This window comes from Haliotis rufescens, unplaced genomic scaffold (assembly GCF_023055435.1).
Source record: "Haliotis rufescens isolate VD_foot unplaced genomic scaffold, xgHalRufe1.0.p SCAF_7, whole genome shotgun sequence".
Lineage (NCBI taxonomy): Eukaryota > Metazoa > Mollusca > Gastropoda > Lepetellida > Haliotidae > Haliotis > Haliotis rufescens.
The window spans coordinates 26,026,844-26,046,084 of NW_025964361.1; the positions used below are offsets into that span (position 1 = coordinate 26,026,844).

General features: G+C 39.1%; 1 protein-coding gene across 1 annotated transcript in view; it reads right to left on the minus strand.

The window, feature by feature from the left end:
• Positions 1-344: 344 nt before the first annotated feature.
• LOC124137496 (hemocyanin 1) overlaps positions 345-19,241 on the minus strand; it is a 33,384-nt gene continuing 14,487 nt past the window's right edge. Inside the window, exons 8-17 of the mRNA XM_046503827.2 lie at positions 17,775-19,016; positions 15,262-16,500; positions 13,556-14,815; positions 13,171-13,361; positions 10,968-12,027; positions 10,345-10,563; positions 5,874-6,037; positions 4,404-5,229; positions 2,455-3,993; positions 345-837 (exon numbers count right to left, since the gene is read on the minus strand). Of these exons, the coding sequence (XP_046359783.2) occupies positions 2,462-3,993; positions 4,404-5,229; positions 5,874-6,037; positions 10,345-10,563; positions 10,968-12,027; positions 13,171-13,361; positions 13,556-14,815; positions 15,262-16,500; positions 17,775-19,016 (7,733 nt within the window). The 3' untranslated portion in view covers positions 345-837; positions 2,455-2,461. The remainder of the gene's footprint in view (positions 838-2,454; positions 3,994-4,403; positions 5,230-5,873; positions 6,038-10,344; positions 10,564-10,967; positions 12,028-13,170; positions 13,362-13,555; positions 14,816-15,261; positions 16,501-17,774; positions 19,017-19,241) is intronic.

Consider the following 19,241-nt stretch of genomic DNA (forward strand, 5'->3'; position numbering starts at 1 on the left):
TATAAAAACAACCGAAATAATATTCCACCGCGATGGAAATATTATCATTGCGGAGGAAATACTTTTCTGTATTTTTATTTTATTTTTTGACATTTTAGCTTTTGTTTTGACCTTTTCGTTTTTGTTTTTGACATTTTCATTTTAGTTTTTGACATTTTCGCTTCACTTTTCAGCGATTCAATATCTGCTTTATACATGATTTATCACATATTTGTATGACAAATCGTGTTAATTTGCAAAAGGTTACGATAACAGTAAGTGAAATATCAAAATATTGAAAAACAGACTCCATGTCCCTTATGGGCCACCGTAGAAACTGTAAGCATTATACCAATGAAAAACAATGAAATATAAATATTTTATTCCCAGTCTTCACAATACACACAATTCATGTGAAATTTTATTTGAGCGGACCGATTTTATTTGTCATGCATTACCTTATAATAGTGGGACTGACTCTTTCCAAAAATATATTTACATATGTACAAGTCACTCTAGGTCATGAAAACGTTCTTCACATCATGGGCGTTACCTGGACGATTTTTGCAGGGCGCTCAAGTTTTCATTTTTGATCAGTTTTCTATCAGCTTTTGATAAGTTTGAGAATGTCCAGATAGTCCAAAAGATTAATATTACGTTGCCTAAACTATGCCCCTCGGGAAACAAATGAATTGTGTTGTGCTTTTCAGCTTACTAAGGACCTAGCCATTTTGAAATACGTATATTGTTAGTCCGAAACGTATACATCGTGAACAATTCTTTCGCGACCTGCACGCCTCCTGGTGGCTTCTTTCAGAAGTGTCTTCAGGGCCTCAGTCGCGCGGTCACCATGGAAACCTATAATGATAATATAAAATCTGTACAGTTAACATGAAAGTGATGAAGAATCTCAGCTCAATACTGAAATAAAATGAGTGGAAGGATGTTAGGCTAACAGTGGGGAATCGAACCCAGGTCTTCTGTGTGACACAGCGACGTTTCACCATTAGGCCACCCCGCCGTTCAGATACCAGAACAGGAGACACAGGGCGACCCAATCTTCTTAGACGCCTCGATTCGCTGTGCAGAGTTGTGTCCCCTTAACGTGCCAGGAACATATGATCGTGGGTTGAAATCCTAGTTCAGCATCATAACGGTGTTCGACTGTTTCACGTCAGAGATTACCATCACAACTGCCTTTCCACATTAAGGTTTCACACTGTAATATAGCTGAAATGCTGTTCAACGCGGTATTCAACTGAACTCATTCACTCACCCACAATACAATCATTTGTATGAGTTTAGTGTGGTGTTCGTTTTCTTATGGTTTGATAAGAGTATTAAAACATAAACACAGTGACTCGTAGAAAATGCTTGAAATCGGGATCCAGCTATTTAAATGTTCATATTTGCAGTATGAAATAACGTTATTATTACCCATAAGATATAACCGAGTTAATAAAAATCGTATGTGCACTTGTGCAAATATCCTTTTTCGCACACCAGTGTATTGTTTCAGTTATCCGAACGGCATTGTTGACGTTATTCGAATCGTATAGTGACGTAAGGTCGGAATGATACCTGCAATGACGTCATAGCTGAAGATTGTTAACGCCATTCGACAAACTGTGGTTTTCTAGGACACTGGTGGTGATCAGTGCATTTTTTAAAAGGGGAGCTCAAAAGGATTAAGAAATTAATTAATTAATAAAGAAATTATAGGACTCAAACGTGTGTCATACTGATTTTACGAAGCTGGTGTAAGAAGAATTCAATATTGCCCTCGCTCTCGCTCGAGATCTACAAGAACTCTGACACTCGTTTCGTAAATCAGTATGACACACATGCTCGTATAATAATCTCTATGTAATATTTAAAATGCCAGGGTGCCGTTTGTACAAAGCGATCTTAGCCCTGAGGTGATCGTCACGCCCATACCTTAACATACGACAGTCGTAGCGCTGAGGTTGTTTTGTACAACGGCTTTTGGTTTGGTTTGTTGTTTAACGCCGAACTCGGCAATATTCCAGCTATGTGACGGCGGTCTGTATAAATAATTGAGTCTGGACCAGATAATCCAGTGATTGATATCATGAGCATCGATTCACGCAATTGGGATCGATGGCATGCATCAACCAAGTCAGCGAGCCTGACCACCCGATCCCGTTAGTCGCCTTTAACGACCAGCATAGTCACCTTTTACGGCAAGCATGGGTTGCTGAAGACCTATTCTACCCAGGAATCTTCACGGGTCTTGTACAACGGGATCCAGAAGTAATTATATAAGGCAAAACTATGTTGAGTTTATCTACGCTCTGATAAAAGAGACAGTGTTTGTTTGAGTCTTTTCTTGCTTTTGAGAATAATTTTCAGATGCAATTATCAAATGTAACATTAGTCCCTTATATTTCAAAACCCTTGTGCCCCAAATACCCACAGCCAGTAGCCTGAGAATGCTCCTTGATATATTCTCACCTTTGAGTTACTCCTCTTCAACGTGGACATTGAGCCTGACGTTCTGCTCACACAGCTCGTGGGTACCTGCAGTGATGTAGTAGTCCCCGTGATCCACGCTGTAGACCTTGTTCAGCTCAAAAGCATTGTATGTGAAGGGAGGAACGATGCACTTAGCCATAGCAGTAAAGCTGCCCAGCTCTACCATCGCTCTGTCCACCGAGGAATCTATAGGTGTAAACTCAATCTTGGTGCCACTCTTCACAACCACTTTAGGGGGCAGTTGATGGCCCTTTCCTACTGGGATGACTAAGATGTCATGAGACGCATGAGCTGGACGGTGGACAATCAATGGGTCGGCGAGCTTGGTAGAAACAGGGACACCGTTATAGGCGGTAACTTCCATTCTAAAACGGATCTCTTCATCCTTCAGATGAAGGCGATGCACGGCATCGGTTATGTCCAATTTCAACAGCCTCTCATATGCCCATGGCATCTCCTTTTCGCCTCCCAAAATTGCAAATTTTCCAGCAAATTCTTCATGATCTGTAGCACCAGTCCCATGGATGAAAACTTTAACTGTTGCTGTTGTTCTGATGCCCGACAAAACAAAACCAGCAAATATGCGATCTTTGTTTCTTAATTCATTAATTATCGCTTCAAGCTCATTGATGTCATGGCCTCTGATTCTCATGTTATCGTAATCATAGTTGAACTTGTAATGATCAAATACTACGTTTGGAACAGAGTTGACGCGAGTGAACTCGTCTTCATTTTCAGACTTGTAGCTAAATGGATGCATGGGGAACTTCATAAGATCTCCAGCACAGTCTGCTGCGTAGTAAGGTTTCATTCTCCTCTTTTGCAGTTGCTGCCAAAGGATCCAGATTCTATCCAAACTGGAATGATGAATCATGAAGACAGGGTCGTAAGCTGAATACTCAAGGGTGGACATTGAATACTTTCCAGCACCCCCAAGCCAGGCATGAACGGCGTTGTGAAGGATTTCGTACTGAACCTCAAAGTCACAGTATGAGTTTTCTTCCAGGACCTGCAGCGTCAAGTAGTACAGGTAATCATATTCACCAAACTTGGTCTGATTGAACAGTTCAACATCAACATCCCTGGTGGTATATTGGTTCACAGCCCTGATGTGATATTTGTAGAATGGGTTGTTATTACTGTCATCTCCAAAGAATGCTGGTAGGCTTGACATCCTCTTTGTCCAGTCCCAGTAAGGAATGCCAATCTGAGAACCATGATTTTTAAGAGCTCTCTCCATTTGGATAGTATGCAGGCGATGCCAGTGAGGGAATATGGGCATTCCATGGACGCAGCATGGATACTTGTCGTCACCCTTCTCCGGGCACTTGTTAGGGTAACCATGATAGCCAGCTATTTCTTCAAAGCCGCCTTTACTATGGTCATTCTGGAGCTTGTACAGTGCATCCTTAATGGCATTAGCTTCCTTCAGGGAGAGGAAGTCCACTTCTTTCCTTATCAGGACATGTGACAGCCTGTCGTCATGACCTTCATCTTCATGTTTCAGTCCATCGCCCACTGTGTAGGAGGAAAGACAAACTTAAAACGTGAAACCATATAACCATATAAACCTGACTAAAATTGTGATCGTGTTGCTCTGTTTCACTCATTCACCCACCGTTTGTAATTGTTTACAAGCAAATCCACAAATAGACGATGTAGGTTTCTAGTGAGAATGCGTTTGTAATTTATAAGGATCTATGGAATTGGCTAGTAACGAGACGTCACCATCTACAGTGACGTCATTATAAATGCATTAATTTGTTAGGTATTTATATGACGGCACCAGCTGAGCATCTGAAATCGTTATTTCAGATATGATGTGTAATGTAATGCCTATTTGTTTGAATAATAAATGACTTTATCATGTTGGTATTTTATATAATTTATAAATGTGGGACTGTACGGAACATTAATGTGGTACTCACATGCTGGTTCATATTCAATGGTTGGTTCTTTTAAAATGCCGTGAGGAAGCTCTTTGTCGTCAGTGCCAACAACCTTGACCTTGAACGAGAAGTCTGAATCGTGTCTCAGATGCTGTTGTTTCATCACTTTGGTGATGTCATAGCGGAATAATCTGTCGAAGGACCAGGGCATCTCTAGCTCACCTCCCAAAATTGCAAATGTTCCAGCAAACACACATTCATGATTTGGTTCGCATATTTCGAATACAACATCAGCACTTTTCTTGATTCCACGAAGAAGGAAGGCGGCAAATATTCTGTCGTGCTTCTTCCTTTCCTCAAGCATGTGATTGAGTTCTGGAATAGTGTGCCCATGGAACACCAAGTTGTCATACTGGTACCTTAATCGATTGTACTCGAACACATCTACTGGCCTTGAGTTAGCCTTGGTAACTGGGTTGTGGTTGATGTTGTCACTGAAAGGCCTCAGTGGCGTTTTCATTGCCTGGATCTCACAGTTTGCATGATTGTATGGGAGTCCTCTGTATTCTTGCAAAGCTTGCCAGATAGCCCAGATTCTGTCAGTGTTGGAGTGGTGAAGCCAGAAGAGAGGATCGTAAGCGGTGAAGTCGAGGGTAGACATTCCATAAGGACTGTGACCACCTGTCCATGAGTGGATAGCGTTATGGGTAATCTCAAACTGGACCTCAAACTTGCAGAAATCAGTTTGCTCCAGAGCGAAAAGAACTTGTCTGTAGAAGAACGACTCTGATCCATGCTCGGGGTCGTTGAATAGTGAGTCTCTTGGGGAACGGGTAGTTGTGACATTGAGATATTCAATGGTGCCCTGTAGAATACAAGAGGGTTGTGTTGTGGAATTAAGAAGTTGAATGTACTGAGCGAAATGGTGTTTACAGAACTTTTACAGAACTGTAGAAATGTGCCCCACACAGTATACAATCTGGGAAATAGAACCCTGGCCTTCGGCGTGATGGAGGAACGTATTAATTACCCACAAAGCTAGCCTTTAATCCACGTGTTGGAATATGTGACACATACACTGCACATAAACATTTGAAAGAAGATAAAACTGGCGATTTGATTAAAAAATGACTCATGTCTTCAGAACATTTATTTTTGTTTGTTTGCTGATTGATGCCACGCTCAGTAATCTTCCAGCTAAAAATATCGAGTCTGGACCAGACAGTCCAGTGACTGACGTCAAGAGTATCCATTTACGCAAGTGTGATACGAAGACAGAGTGAGTGAGCCTGACCACCCGATCCCATTAGTCGCCTGTTACGACAAGCATGGGTTGCTGAAACCCAATTCTAACCCGGACCTTCACGAGGTAGAAAAACATGGATTGCTGAATACCATTTCGAACACGGACCCGAACACGGACCTCTAACCCGGATCATATCGTGGGTAATGTTTTGTAGTCATTTGGAAAATGAGTTACTAAGAGTGATGATACAAACCAATGCTTACATCGTGGAAAGGGTTGTTGTCGTTGTCAGTGACAAGGGTTGGCAGATGTGAGAACGCAGCAGTCCAGTCCCAGTAGGGAAGGCCAACATGGGATCCATGAGCCTTTAATGCATCCTCCATTTGCTTGGTATAGAGTCGATGCCAGTGTGGGAAGGTAGCCATACCTGGTAAAAAAACACATCATAGTATGTCAGTCTCACAGTATATATACCACCCCTTGTCAGTCTAATCTTTATTTCACATACTCAAGAGGCCACAGGCCTATAGTACAAGTTGAAGAATATACAGTTTTATACAATTTATGTACATATCTCACCAGATCACCTCACGTCATTCCACCTCGCATTTCAACGCAGTTACATAATTTCACACATTCAGTACAATACCATACCCTGTAATTTCACAATTTCTATATTACCATATTCTATAACATCATATCATGTTGTATCATTATTATAAGATCATACTATATAGTATTATTTCATATAACATTCTCATAACATACTATACATACCATCGTACCATATATCACAACTATATTGTATCACATTTCAACATGTCATATCACACAACACATTAGCAATGTCATAGCTTGTCCCATCACATCTTATCATATCATACCATATAATGCCATGTCATTCCATGCCAATTTATTTCATATCAATCAATCAATATTTATTCAATACTGGAAGACCGCAAGCCATATAATATGTACACTAAAAAACAGTATTTACACAATTTCTATAATACACATAATATATTGCATCATATCCCCTCATGTATCATATCACACCACATCACTTCATATCATATCACATCATGTCATGTCACATCATATCATTTCATATACATATAACTATACTTAACCATTTGTAATATCACGTCCCACAATATCATATGACAGCCTAGTAGTTTAATACCATTTCTAACTCTTTTGTTTGTAGTTTATTCAGATAGCAAATATCTATAAATATGTACTTAATGTATATACACAATAGTTTCCTAATACCAAGCAGCTAAGATTATTCTTTCATAAGGTTCTGTCGGTATAAAGAGGCATAATATATGAACATGGACACATTTTGTAAGATACTTCTTTTTGTGTTTGACAGCAATGTAACAAATTTAATAATATTAGGGTACCTGTAATAATAAGCTTGCAGGTATTTTTCTCTAAGGTGTAAATACACTGGATATACAAGTAAGAAATGAAATTCATCTTCTACTGAGTTTAAACTACATAGATTACAGATTCTTTCTTCACGAGGAATGTTTACATAGCGCCCTGTTTCTATTAAAAGGTCGTGAGAAGAACATCTAAAACGTGAAAGAGCCGTTCGAAATTTTTTAACATTAACTTTTGATAAATAATCTTCCATAATTATTTCTGATTTAAACATTTTGTAATAAAAGCATTTGTTTGTTAGAGTCAATGATGCAGTCCAAGATTGTAAATAAATATCCTTTAATCTCAGTCATACAGTCAAATGTAAATATAACACACAGTCAGTCTCACAGTCACCATGTAAATATAGCACCCATTGTCAGTCTCACAGTCACCATGTAAATATAACACATAGTCAGTCTCACAGTCACATGTAAATATAACACACAGTCAGTCTTACAGACAAACCATGTAAATATACCACCCATTGTCAGTCTCACAGACAAACCATGTAAATATACCACCCATTGTCAGTCTCACAGTCACATGTAAATATAACACACAGTCAGTCTCACAGTCACCATGTAAATATAACACCCCTTGTCAGTCTCAGAGACAAACCATGTAAATATAACACACATAGTCAGTCATACAGTCACATGTAAATATAACACACAGTCAGTCTCACAGTCACCATGTAAATATAGCACCCCTTGTCAGTCTCACAGTCACATGTAAATATAACACACATAGTCAGTCTCACAGTCACCATGTAAATATAACACCCTTTGTTAATCTCACAGTCACATGTAAATATAACTCACATAGTCAGTCTCACAGTCACATGTAAACATAACACCCCTTGTCAGCCTCAGTCACATGTAAATATAACTCAAATAGTCAGTCTCAAAGTCACATGTAAATATAACACCCCTTGTCAGTCTCAGTCACATGTAAATATAACACACATAGTCAGTCTCACAGTCACATGTAAATATAACACCCCTTGTTAATCTCACAGTCACATGTAAATATAACTCAAATAGTCAGTCTCAAAGTCACATGTAAATATAAAACCCCTTGTCAGTCTCAGTCACATGTAAATATAACACACATAGTCAGTCTCACAGTCACATGTAAATATAAAACCCCTTGTCAGTCTCAGTCACATGTAAATATAACGCATATAGTCAGTCTCACAGTCACATGTAAATATAACACCCCTTGTTAATCTCACAGTCACATGTAAATATAACACACATAGTCAGTCTCAAAGTCACATGTAAATATAAAACCCCTTGTCAGTCTCAGTCACATGTAAATATAACACACATAGTCAGTCTCACAGTCACCATGTAAATATATCACCCCTTGTCAGTCTCACAGTCACATGTAAATATAACACACATAGTCAGTCTCAAAGTCACATGTAAATATAAAACCCCTTGTCAGTCTCAGTCACATGTAAATATAACACACATAGTCAGTCTCACAGTCACCATGTAAATATATCACCCCTTGTCAGTCTCACAGTCACATGTAAATATAACACACATAGTCAGTCTCACAGTCACCATGTAAATATAACACCCTTTGTTAATCTCACAGTCACATGTAAATATAACTCACATAGTCAGTCTCACAGTCACATGTAAACATAACACCCCTTGTCAGCCTCAGTCACATGTAAATATAACTCAAATAGTCAGTCTCAAAGTCACATGTAAATATAACACCCCTTGTCAGTCTCAGTCACATGTAAATATAACACACATAGTCAGTCTCACAGTCACATGTAAATATAACACCCCTTGTTAATCTCACAGTCACATGTAAATATAACTCAAATAGTCAGTCTCAAAGTCACATGTAAATATAAAACCCCTTGTCAGTCTCAGTCACATGTAAATATAACACAAATAGTCAGTCTCACAGTCACATGTAAATATAAAACCCCTTGTCAGTCTCAGTCACATGTAAATATAACGCATATAGTCAGTCTCACAGTCACATGTAAATATAACACCCCTTGTTAATCTCACAGTCACATGTAAATATAACTCACATAGTCAGTCTCAAAGTCACCATGTAAATATAACACCCCTTGTTAGTCTCACGGTGACATGTAAATATAACACATAGTCAGTCTCACAGACAAACTATGTAAATATAACACCCCTTGTTAGACTCAGAGTCACATGTAAATATAACACCCCTTGTTAGACTCACAGTCACATGTAAATATAACTCACATAGTCTGTCACACACACATAGTCAGTCTCAAAGTCACCATGTAAATATAACACCTCTTGTCAGTCATACAGTCACATATAAATATAACACACATAGTCTTACAGTCACCATGTAAATATAACACTCCTTGTCAGGCTCAGTCACCATGTAAATATAACTCACATAGTCTGTCACACAGTCACCATGTAAACATAACACACATAGTAAGTCTTACAGTCACAACATATGTAAGAATCACTGACATATTCTTTTAAAAACCACAAAGTTGGATCAGAGTTGATAACCATGTATGTAGAACCACGTGAATAGATCAGTTTAGGTTCAGTAGTTCTATCCGTGTAAACTAGTAATGCAGAAACAGAAGACGGATTCTCTTCTGCAAATAATGTATTGGGTTGATGATGACATGTGTTTGTTCAAACGCCTCCGAGGCCTCATCAAACCAAAAGACGTTGAAAGATGGTACCGTATTTGACGTAATAAGCGCCCAGGGCGCTCTCAAAATTAGATATAGGTGGCTCTTATCAGACTATTATTTTGGTGGAAAAAACAGAGTTGAAAGCTAAATTTTATGGTTTTTTGCTGACGGCCTGAACTGTTTATATACGACAGATATATTTTTCCAGAATTTAATTGCCCACAATTAAGGGTGCATGTAACACACGAGTGCGTATTATACACGAATAAATAAGTCTTGGGTACATTGATCAATCGGAAGCGGTGCTAATTGGGATTGTTCACTTGCCAATATATTAGCAAATATCGCAGTGGGCGCTTATTAGAGCGGGGCGCTTATTACTTGCTATTTCCATGACTGCTGTTCGTTATGAATGGAATAAAACAAGGACTGGTCGGCTCTAGGCATAATACTGACTGGGGTATCCATGTTAAACTGTGGAATGGTACGTCAGTGGCCTGGCACTACAATAAACGTCATTAGTGCAGGCTAGAACAAGCAGACACACAAACGCATACAGAATTAATTCTGTGAACTAGAAACTACACGCCAAATTTCTGACATTCAGGCCGGTAAAACATTCAAACATTCATTACCATGAGTGCAGCATGATAGGTTGTGGCCATCGGCCATGGGGCACATAGCTGGTTTTCCATGGAAAGCAGCAATTGCTTGAAAACCGTTGTGGCCATGGTCTTCCTTTACACCTCGAAGAGCTTTTCTCAGGTTGTCAGTCTCAGCTGTTGTGAGGGTGTTTACGTCCTTTCGTACGCCGGATCCTGCCAGGTTACCGGACTCGTGGTCTTCATGATGACCTATATTGAAGCAGTATGTGACCCTGTCAAGTTTTGCTAAGATATTCTACCAATGAATACATTTTTATCCCATGTTTTACGTTTGTAATAGACATAACGCTAGAAAATAATCTGTCTCCAAAACAGATTCAATTAGGCGTAAAAGGCAATGACTAATATATTTTGGTTTTACAGATGATACATGATAAGTCCAGAAAACGTGATGAGACACACTTATAAAATGAAGCATATCCTTTCATGTTAGGTTGATTTAGTATCTCACTCAGTTACATACCATAAAATAACATCACATTCTTTGTCCCCCCCCCCCCCCCCCATTTTTCATTTGTAGTATTTACAAGCGAACCTGTATGTAAGGAAGACAAACTGTCTTGGCATAAAAGCTCATATTTTAGATATCTTACCTACGCCTGGTTCATAAAGTATTGTTGGCTCATGAAGAAGTGACGGTGGAAGGACGGTGCCATTCACAGCTACCACCGAAACCTTCAGGAAAAATGCTTCATCAGCATGGAAGACATCTTCAGGGTTGATACCAAATTCATGCAATGCTTCCGTTATGTCATACTTGTAGAGTCGGTTGTATGCCCAATGCATCTCCGCAGAGCCCCCAAGGATGAAAAGAACACCAGCATGATGGCAGTCCTCAGATGTCTTGCATATGTCTAGGTGGACATCAGCTGACGTTCCTATTCCAAACAACAGAAAGCCAGCAAAGACTCTGGCATGGGACTTACGTTTTGCTATTAACGCCTCGATTTCTTTCAGGTTCAAACCACTGATTTCAAGGTTGTCATAGTTATAGCCAAGATCTTCATAGTCAAATAACGTATTTGGAACTGCATGCCTCTTGGTGAATGGATTGTGGTTGAAGTCCTTGTTGAAAGGTCTCATTGCTTTACTCATGAGCGACACAGCACAATCTGCTCCATTAAATTGTAGATGTCTCCTGCTTTGCAATTCTTGCCAAATAGCCCATATTTTGTCAACAAATGAGTGATGTATAAAGAAGACTGGATCATAGGATGCATAATGAAGAGAGGAGAAAGCATACGTTTGACGTCCTCCAATAAGATAATGGATGGTGTTATGCATCACTTCAAACTGAACCTCGAAGTCACAGTAGTCGGTTTGTTCAAGAGCCAGCAAGGCCTGGTCAAACAGAACCGAGTGTTTTCCAATGGGGGACAATTTGAAAAGAGCTTCCTGGACATTTCTCACTGTGAATGTATTTTCAAAATTAACATGACCTCTAGAAAATGGATTGGGCATGACAGCATCTTGCCAAAAGTCGTAATATTCCCCGTCTGTCAGAATGTGTGGCAGTTCAGTAATTGGTCTGGTCCAATCCCAGTAAGGCACAGCGACACTTGAACCATGTTTGGCCAAGGCCTGTTCCAGCTGGAGAGTGTACAACCTGTGCCAGTGGGGGAATGTCGCCATACCATGGATGCAACAAGCGATCTGCAACATGAAGTAATGATATTGATTTTCGTTGTCTATTTTGAATAATAAACTCAGATTCGAATCCTAAACTAGCAGTTACAACAAATCTCTGTATCATTTGCAGCCAAGTGACCAATTGACGAGGGATGACCTTTTCATAAATCCATTATTATTGGAGAAACTTTTATAGAGAGTTTTTTTATCATCCAAAACTGGCTCCCATTGTTACCATGACGTCACAATCAAATGAAATCACTAACTACTCTGCTACTGAAGCTGTTAGCAGTACACTTAAGACACTGCTTATTACTGTCTACACACTGAAAAAGTTCAAAGAATGATGTTGGATGATAAACAGTAACGTTTGAGATCAAATCGGCAAGCCTCGGAGTTTTTCCACTTTTAACCACTTTTGTTGATATATATTTGATATAAATGTCACTCGGGTGAGATTCTTTATATCCAATACATATACATAAGTCGATTAAAGTAAAAAGCTCCGAGGCTTCAGGCGAATATTGATGTAGTGGATATTAAAAGCCATGAGTAATTAGATAACAACGTTAATCTTTTAGATTATTTAGTGCATCAAAGCGCCAGAACATATACAACTTCCACTGAATCTCCTGTGTCTATTTCATTTAACTGTACGATGTTTTTATGAAATCATTCTCTAAAAAGTGTATTGATATGTGTATAAACTGAAAACAGTTGATTGAAATATCCTCTCTTGCAGTAAACCGTCCAAGGAGTCCAAGGATTTCTGTAAAGGTTACCATGCCTTGCATTCATTCAAATGTTCTATAATCAAAGAGTTCAGCATTCCGAATAAAATTCGCTGCAATGTTTATGAGTAAACATACCATTAAAAGGATGTTTTAAGTAGACGCTAGTGAGTGAGTGAGTATGGTTTTACGCCGCTTTTAGCAATTTTCAAGCAATATCAGGGCGGGGGACACCAGATAAATGTGCTTCACACATTGTCCCCACGCCGTAGAAGCTAGAGTCACTTTGGTTATAGTTACCATTTCATCCTACCCTCACAACTTATACTTTAACGTAAATCCTCGAGAGTTCTCATACGAGCCAGTACTGGGTAATAAATGCAACTATCCTGGTATCCTGGCTCCTAACACACTTCATATGGTTGTATAGATTTACCTGATGTCCAGATGTATCGTGACACTGTGCAGGAAGGCCATGGAATGCAGCGATGGCTTGATAACCATCCGGTCCATCATCCTTCTGAAGACTAGTCAAAGCAGCCTTCAAACTCGCTACATCACGGGAACTAAGGCTACTGAGTTCATGACGGATCTTGTTAGGTGCATGTTTCCGTGAATTTAGATGATCTGTTGGTAGAAAATATTGAGAGATTATTTTCATGAAACATGTAGGCATTTTCCGCTTGCTGTAGAAAACGTAAACTACATGTATAGCTGTTTTTAGTGTTCAGTTTTGGGTAATTCTGACACATTAATTAAACTGCAACTCTTATTAATTGATATTCTCACTCAAAGAAGACTAAGTGTAAACAATTACTTACGGCGTCCAGGTACAAATATGATGGATGCTGGTGGGATGAGGTCTCCTGGGAGTACTGTTCCGTCGTAAGCAGTGACAGTTCCATTTATGTAGAAGGTGTCCTCGTGCCTTAGATTCATATGATCAAGAGTTTTAGTTATGTCATACTTGTAGAGTCTGTCGAATGCCCAAGGCATTTCGGCTGATCCTCCCAAAACAGTGAAATATCCAGCATTTTGACAGGTGTGGTCATCTCTGCAAACCTTGAGTGTCACAGTGGCAGAGGTACCAAAACCTTTAAGAAGAAACCCAGCAAAGGTTCTGTCGTGCTCCTGCCTTTCCTGGATAAGTTCATCAATATGAGCAACTGACCTTCCCTCCAATTCCAGATTATCATATCTGTATCCAAACTTCTTATAGTCAAAAGTGTCCTCAGGTTTTGAAAACTCTTGTGTATGAGAATTCAAGTTGTAAGGTGGCCCAAAGCTGAAAGGCTTTAGAGGTGTTCTCATGAGTTCAATGGCACAATTTGCTTCTGAACCAGATAGACCCCTGTATTTCTGCAGTTCTTGCCAAATAGCCCATATCCTATCCGTCTGTGAATGGTGGATATAGAAAATTGGATCATATGATGCATAGTGAAGGTGTCCCATGCCATATTTTGCGCTTCCACCAATCCATGTGTGGATACCATTATGGGCTATCTCAAACTGTATTTCAAAATCACAGTAGTCTTCCTGTTCCAAAGCAAAGAGAACAGTCTCAAAGAACCAGTTATGGTATCCTTCATGATCTCCACTATGGAACAGGAAATCTGATTGTATGTCTCTCTCAGTATGAACGCCGTCGCCTTCAAATTCTATATCAGCCTTGAAGAATGGATTTGAAACATTTAAATCGTGAATTGGATCATGAAATGTCTCGGCAGAAAGAAATTCGGGTAACTCAGATACTGGCTTTGTCCAATCCCAATAAGGAATACCAACAAGAGAACCATGTCTTCTCAGTGCATCCTGGACCTGTACAGTGTAAAGTCTGTGCCACTGGGGGAATGTGGCCATGCCATGGACACAGCAAGCAAAACGGTGTGCGGCAGACGGATTAGGACATAGTGGTGGCAGGGCATGGAAAGAAGCAATAGCTTGGAAACCATCAGCAGAACGATCATTCTGCATTCCCTTCAAAGCTTTGACAAGGGAAACCCTTTCCCTGGGACTCAAATCGTTGATATTCTTCCTGACAAGTATCTCTTCGGTATTGTCATGGTCCAAGACGTGGGTATCTGCAAATACAAAATCACCATTATACCGCTTCTATTAACAAAGACAAAGTCACCTACCTACCCAGCAAGTACTCTATTGTGCTATTACTAATCATCCGCAAATTGACACTTGATTGTTGAATGGTTACATTAGTTAACTGATTATGTTCCCTCAGTATTCACTTGTTGTAGGGACAAGAATTAGCCCTGAAAAGTCTTTGAAAACAATAAAGACGTTTTTATCCATAGCCTTCACTGCCAGTCAAGGTGTCCTGTTAATTTATCACATAATATGACCAATGTATTATGACACAATTAAAAAAGTCTGTGAGATGTACCAAATGAAAAATATGTTAGCATTAGCATAAACGATCACCGAAATCAATACAAGGTGAAAGACACAGGTTTTGTATAAATATGTTTTGAAGTAACTTTTGACAGTGACAGTGAAGTTGACATAAAATTACCTATCCCAGGTTCAAAGATGATGGTTGGATCAAAGATATGAGAATCCAGATGTGAACCGTTGTATGCTACGATGTCAAGCTCCAGATCGAAAAGACCACCATGCAACTTGACTCCGAGTTTGTGCAGTGCTTCAGTGATTTCAAATTTATACAAACGGTCAAAAACAAATGGCATCTCTGTTTCGCCGCCAAGGACATAGAATGTTCCAGCTTTATGACTACAATCATTACCACCACTTCCATCAGGCTGACATATGTAGATAGATATGTCAGCAGAAGTCCCTATGTTATGGAGAAGGAAGCCAGCAAATACTCTATCATGCTCTTTTCTTGCCTTCAGAGTAGCGTCAAGACTTGGAATAGATAAATGGTGGAACTCAAGGTTGTCATACTTGTATCCAAAGTTGTTCCTATAGTCGAAGCAGTCCTGTGGTTTTGAGTGTTTGAGAGTGACATTGTCGTGATTCTCATGTGGATCACTGAATGGCATCAGTGGTTGATGCATAAGGTTAATTGCACAATTGGCCTCTTCATAAGGAAGTCCTCTGTATCGTTGTAGTTCCTGCCAGATTGCCCATAATCTGTCCGTGTTTGCATGGTGGAGGAAGAAGACAGGATCAAATGCAGAATAGTCGAGAGAGGACATAGAGTACTGACCTTTTCCTCCCAACAGGGAATGAAGTGCATTATGAACAAGCTCAAACTGAATTTCAAAGTCACAATAATCGTCCTGCTCTAGTGCAAGCAAAACATTGTTATGCATGTACTCTGAGTTGAAGAGCTCTTCTTGTGGGTCCCTTGTTGTTACTGCATTTTCAAAACTAATCTTTCCCCGGAAGAAAGGATTAGGATCGTATCTTTGTTGACGGGAATTAAAGTATGTAGCATCATCAATCAAACCAGGAAGATGTTCTATTGGAGCAGTCCACTCCCAGTAAGGGACAGCTACACTCGATCCCATCTTAAGGAGTGCATTCTCAACCTGGGCCACATATAGTCTGTGCCACTGGGGAAAGGTAGGCATACCATGAACACAGCAGGCAATACTATGATGATTCAGTTCACATTTGCCTGGTTTACCATGGTACTGGGCAATAGATTCATATGTTCCATCATTCTGAATGTGCAAGAAAGCTGCTCTAAGGCTTTCCATTTCTCCAAGGTTAAGGTCATTCAAGTTCTTCCTGATATGGCTGGCACCAGTTACTTCCTCAACATACTTGTCATGTTCTCGGGAGCCTGTGGATAGAACATTGAGACCTCATATATAGTACACTTTGTTTTGTCTGTGTCACGTCACAATGAAATATATATTATGAGACTGTTAATAGTAAAAATATAAGAAAACGCATCACATAGAATATTTCAATATCCGACATGAAAATAAAGTAGCTTCAAAAGCAGTATCCTTGGTTCCTAAATTGATTTTTTCATTTATATATACAAGAAATACTAATCAAACTAAATAATATCACCCCATTTCCAACAAAAAAGCCACATGAAGCACCCACAACTTATTTTCAAGCTCCCCTCGTTTTCCCTTGGTATATATGGAATATATTGCTTATATTCTTACACAAGAAGAGACATTACTGATGGCTTAGAAGGAACTTTCCAATGTTTTATTTTGGATCTGTAAAAGCAACGATCATTTATAAAAGTGGGACTAAATATATAAATTACTTTTCCCTTTTGCGTTAAGGGTAAGGTCAAGATTCAAAAACGTTGTAACGAAAATTAGACATTAAATTGTATTGAGATATTATATTGTTTATGTTAGGAGCAATATAAAAATGTATACAGTTCTAAAAAGCCCCACCATATTATATGACCAAATATCCATATTTACAAAACCTCTCTGTTACGAAATATGTAAAAAAGTGAACTTTAAAAAATAAGTATTTTGCAAATAGAAAAATACTAATTTTAAAAAACTATTGAAAAAGAAACGTGTACTTTGAATATAAATTCAAATATTTGTTTGACGTTCAAAGTTTTGTTGAGACTGTTTTACTAGACTGGTTATTTTTAGGTGACATTACATTTTTTAAATGCCTAACATGAAGATCTTCAAACCAAATCAACCATTTGAAAATATTTTTTAGGGGCTCGAAAACAGGTGACAGATGAAAATCTCTTTTCTCACAACTAAACATTTAATTCCAAAGCATAATATTTATTCCTACACAAAATCCAACATATAAATTAACATTTCTTTCAATATAATAGTTCTAGGAAAGTGACAATACGTTTATGCACTTATCTTGGGCTTGAAAATAACGAACAGAAAACGTATATAATAGCAATCATATGAATCACAACAATGAGTCTAAAGAAGTACATTAATCATAAAAGGGTCATTTGGGAAATGATAACACAGAATTTACTGGTACCAGTACAAAGCATTTGCTGGATATAAAATTTGTGGGAAAGTACACATAACAAATGACTATAGGTTTGCATTATTGATGTCAGCACTACTTCAAATATAGATGCAGATCAAATACACATACCTGTACCAGAATCATGTATCACATTTGCTTTGTGGAAAATGTCAGTTCCTAAGCTCGTTCCATGCAGATCAAAGACTTCATAGGAAATGAAGATGTGATCATAAAAGTGTAGATTGTTCTCATCCAATACATTAGTAATATCATACTTGAAAACTCGGTCATAGGCCCAAGCCATCTCGTTTTCGTCCCCAAGCAGATAAAACTCTCCTGCGGGATGGCAGTCATGAGGTGGTGCACAGACATTAAATTTGACAAGGACAGATTTTTTAATTCCCGACAGCAAGAATCCGGCAAATACTCTGTCGTGACTCTTGATTCTGTCAAGCTCCCGGTTAAGTTGTGAAATGGACAGACCATTAAATTCCAAGGTATCATATTTGTAATGAAAATTATCCTTATAGTCGAAAACATCAAACGGTATTGCATGCTCTCTGGTGATGATGTCAGGGTTTACGTCACTACTCAGTCCAAATGGTTGTAGAGGTTTCCTCATAGATGCAATGGCACAGTTGGCAGTGTTATATGGTTTGCCTCTGTATTTTTGCAGGGCTTGCCATATAGCCCAGATCCTGTCTGTATTTGAATGGTGCAAGAAAAATATTGGATCGTATGCTGTATATCTCAGTGATGCCATTCCATATGGGGTTGTTCCTCCTACAAGCGCATGGATAAAATTATGAGAAATTTCATACTGTACTTCAAAAGAACAGAAGTCATCTTGCTCCAAAGCTAAGAGAACTTGCTGAGCAATATCAGTAAAATGTCCAAATTCAGGTTGTTGATAAAGATCCTCACGTACGTTTCTGGTAGTATATTGATCTACTGTCTCAATATGACCGTTGTACCACGGATTATGCTTATCTTGATTGTCAGAAGGATCAGTATAGGTCTCAGGAGTAACCAGATCTGGAAGTTTGTTTATTGGACGGGTCCAATCCCAGTATGGTAACGCCCCACTGTAGCCATGCCTTCTTAGAGCATTTTCTGCTTGGAGAGCAAGAAGCCTGTGCCAATGTGGAAAAACAGCCATGCCGTGGACACAGCAGGCAACCTTGTGATAAGCTTCAGGATGAGGGCACCATTTAGGCTCTCCATGGAAGGCGCCAAGCTGATTGAATCCTCCTGGAGACGGATCTTTTTCAAGAAGGTCCAGGGCATGACGCAGGTCATTTGTCTCTTCAGGAGTTAAGTAGTCAGCATTCTTTCTAATACGTAAGCTGGTTGATACATCCTCAAACGTAGCTAAAAGAAGAAAAGATTTTATAGTTAGTTTTGTGTGCTGTTTAACGCTGCATTCATAAATATTACAATGAGAAATTGAGTGGATTTGCTCTTACGCCCATTTCGGCAATATTCCAGCAACGTCACGGCGGGGCACTCCAGAAATAGTCACTCATTGCACCTACGTAGGGAATGACGAGCGAACGCTTTAACCACTTTGCTACCCCATCGCCCCAAAAATAAAAC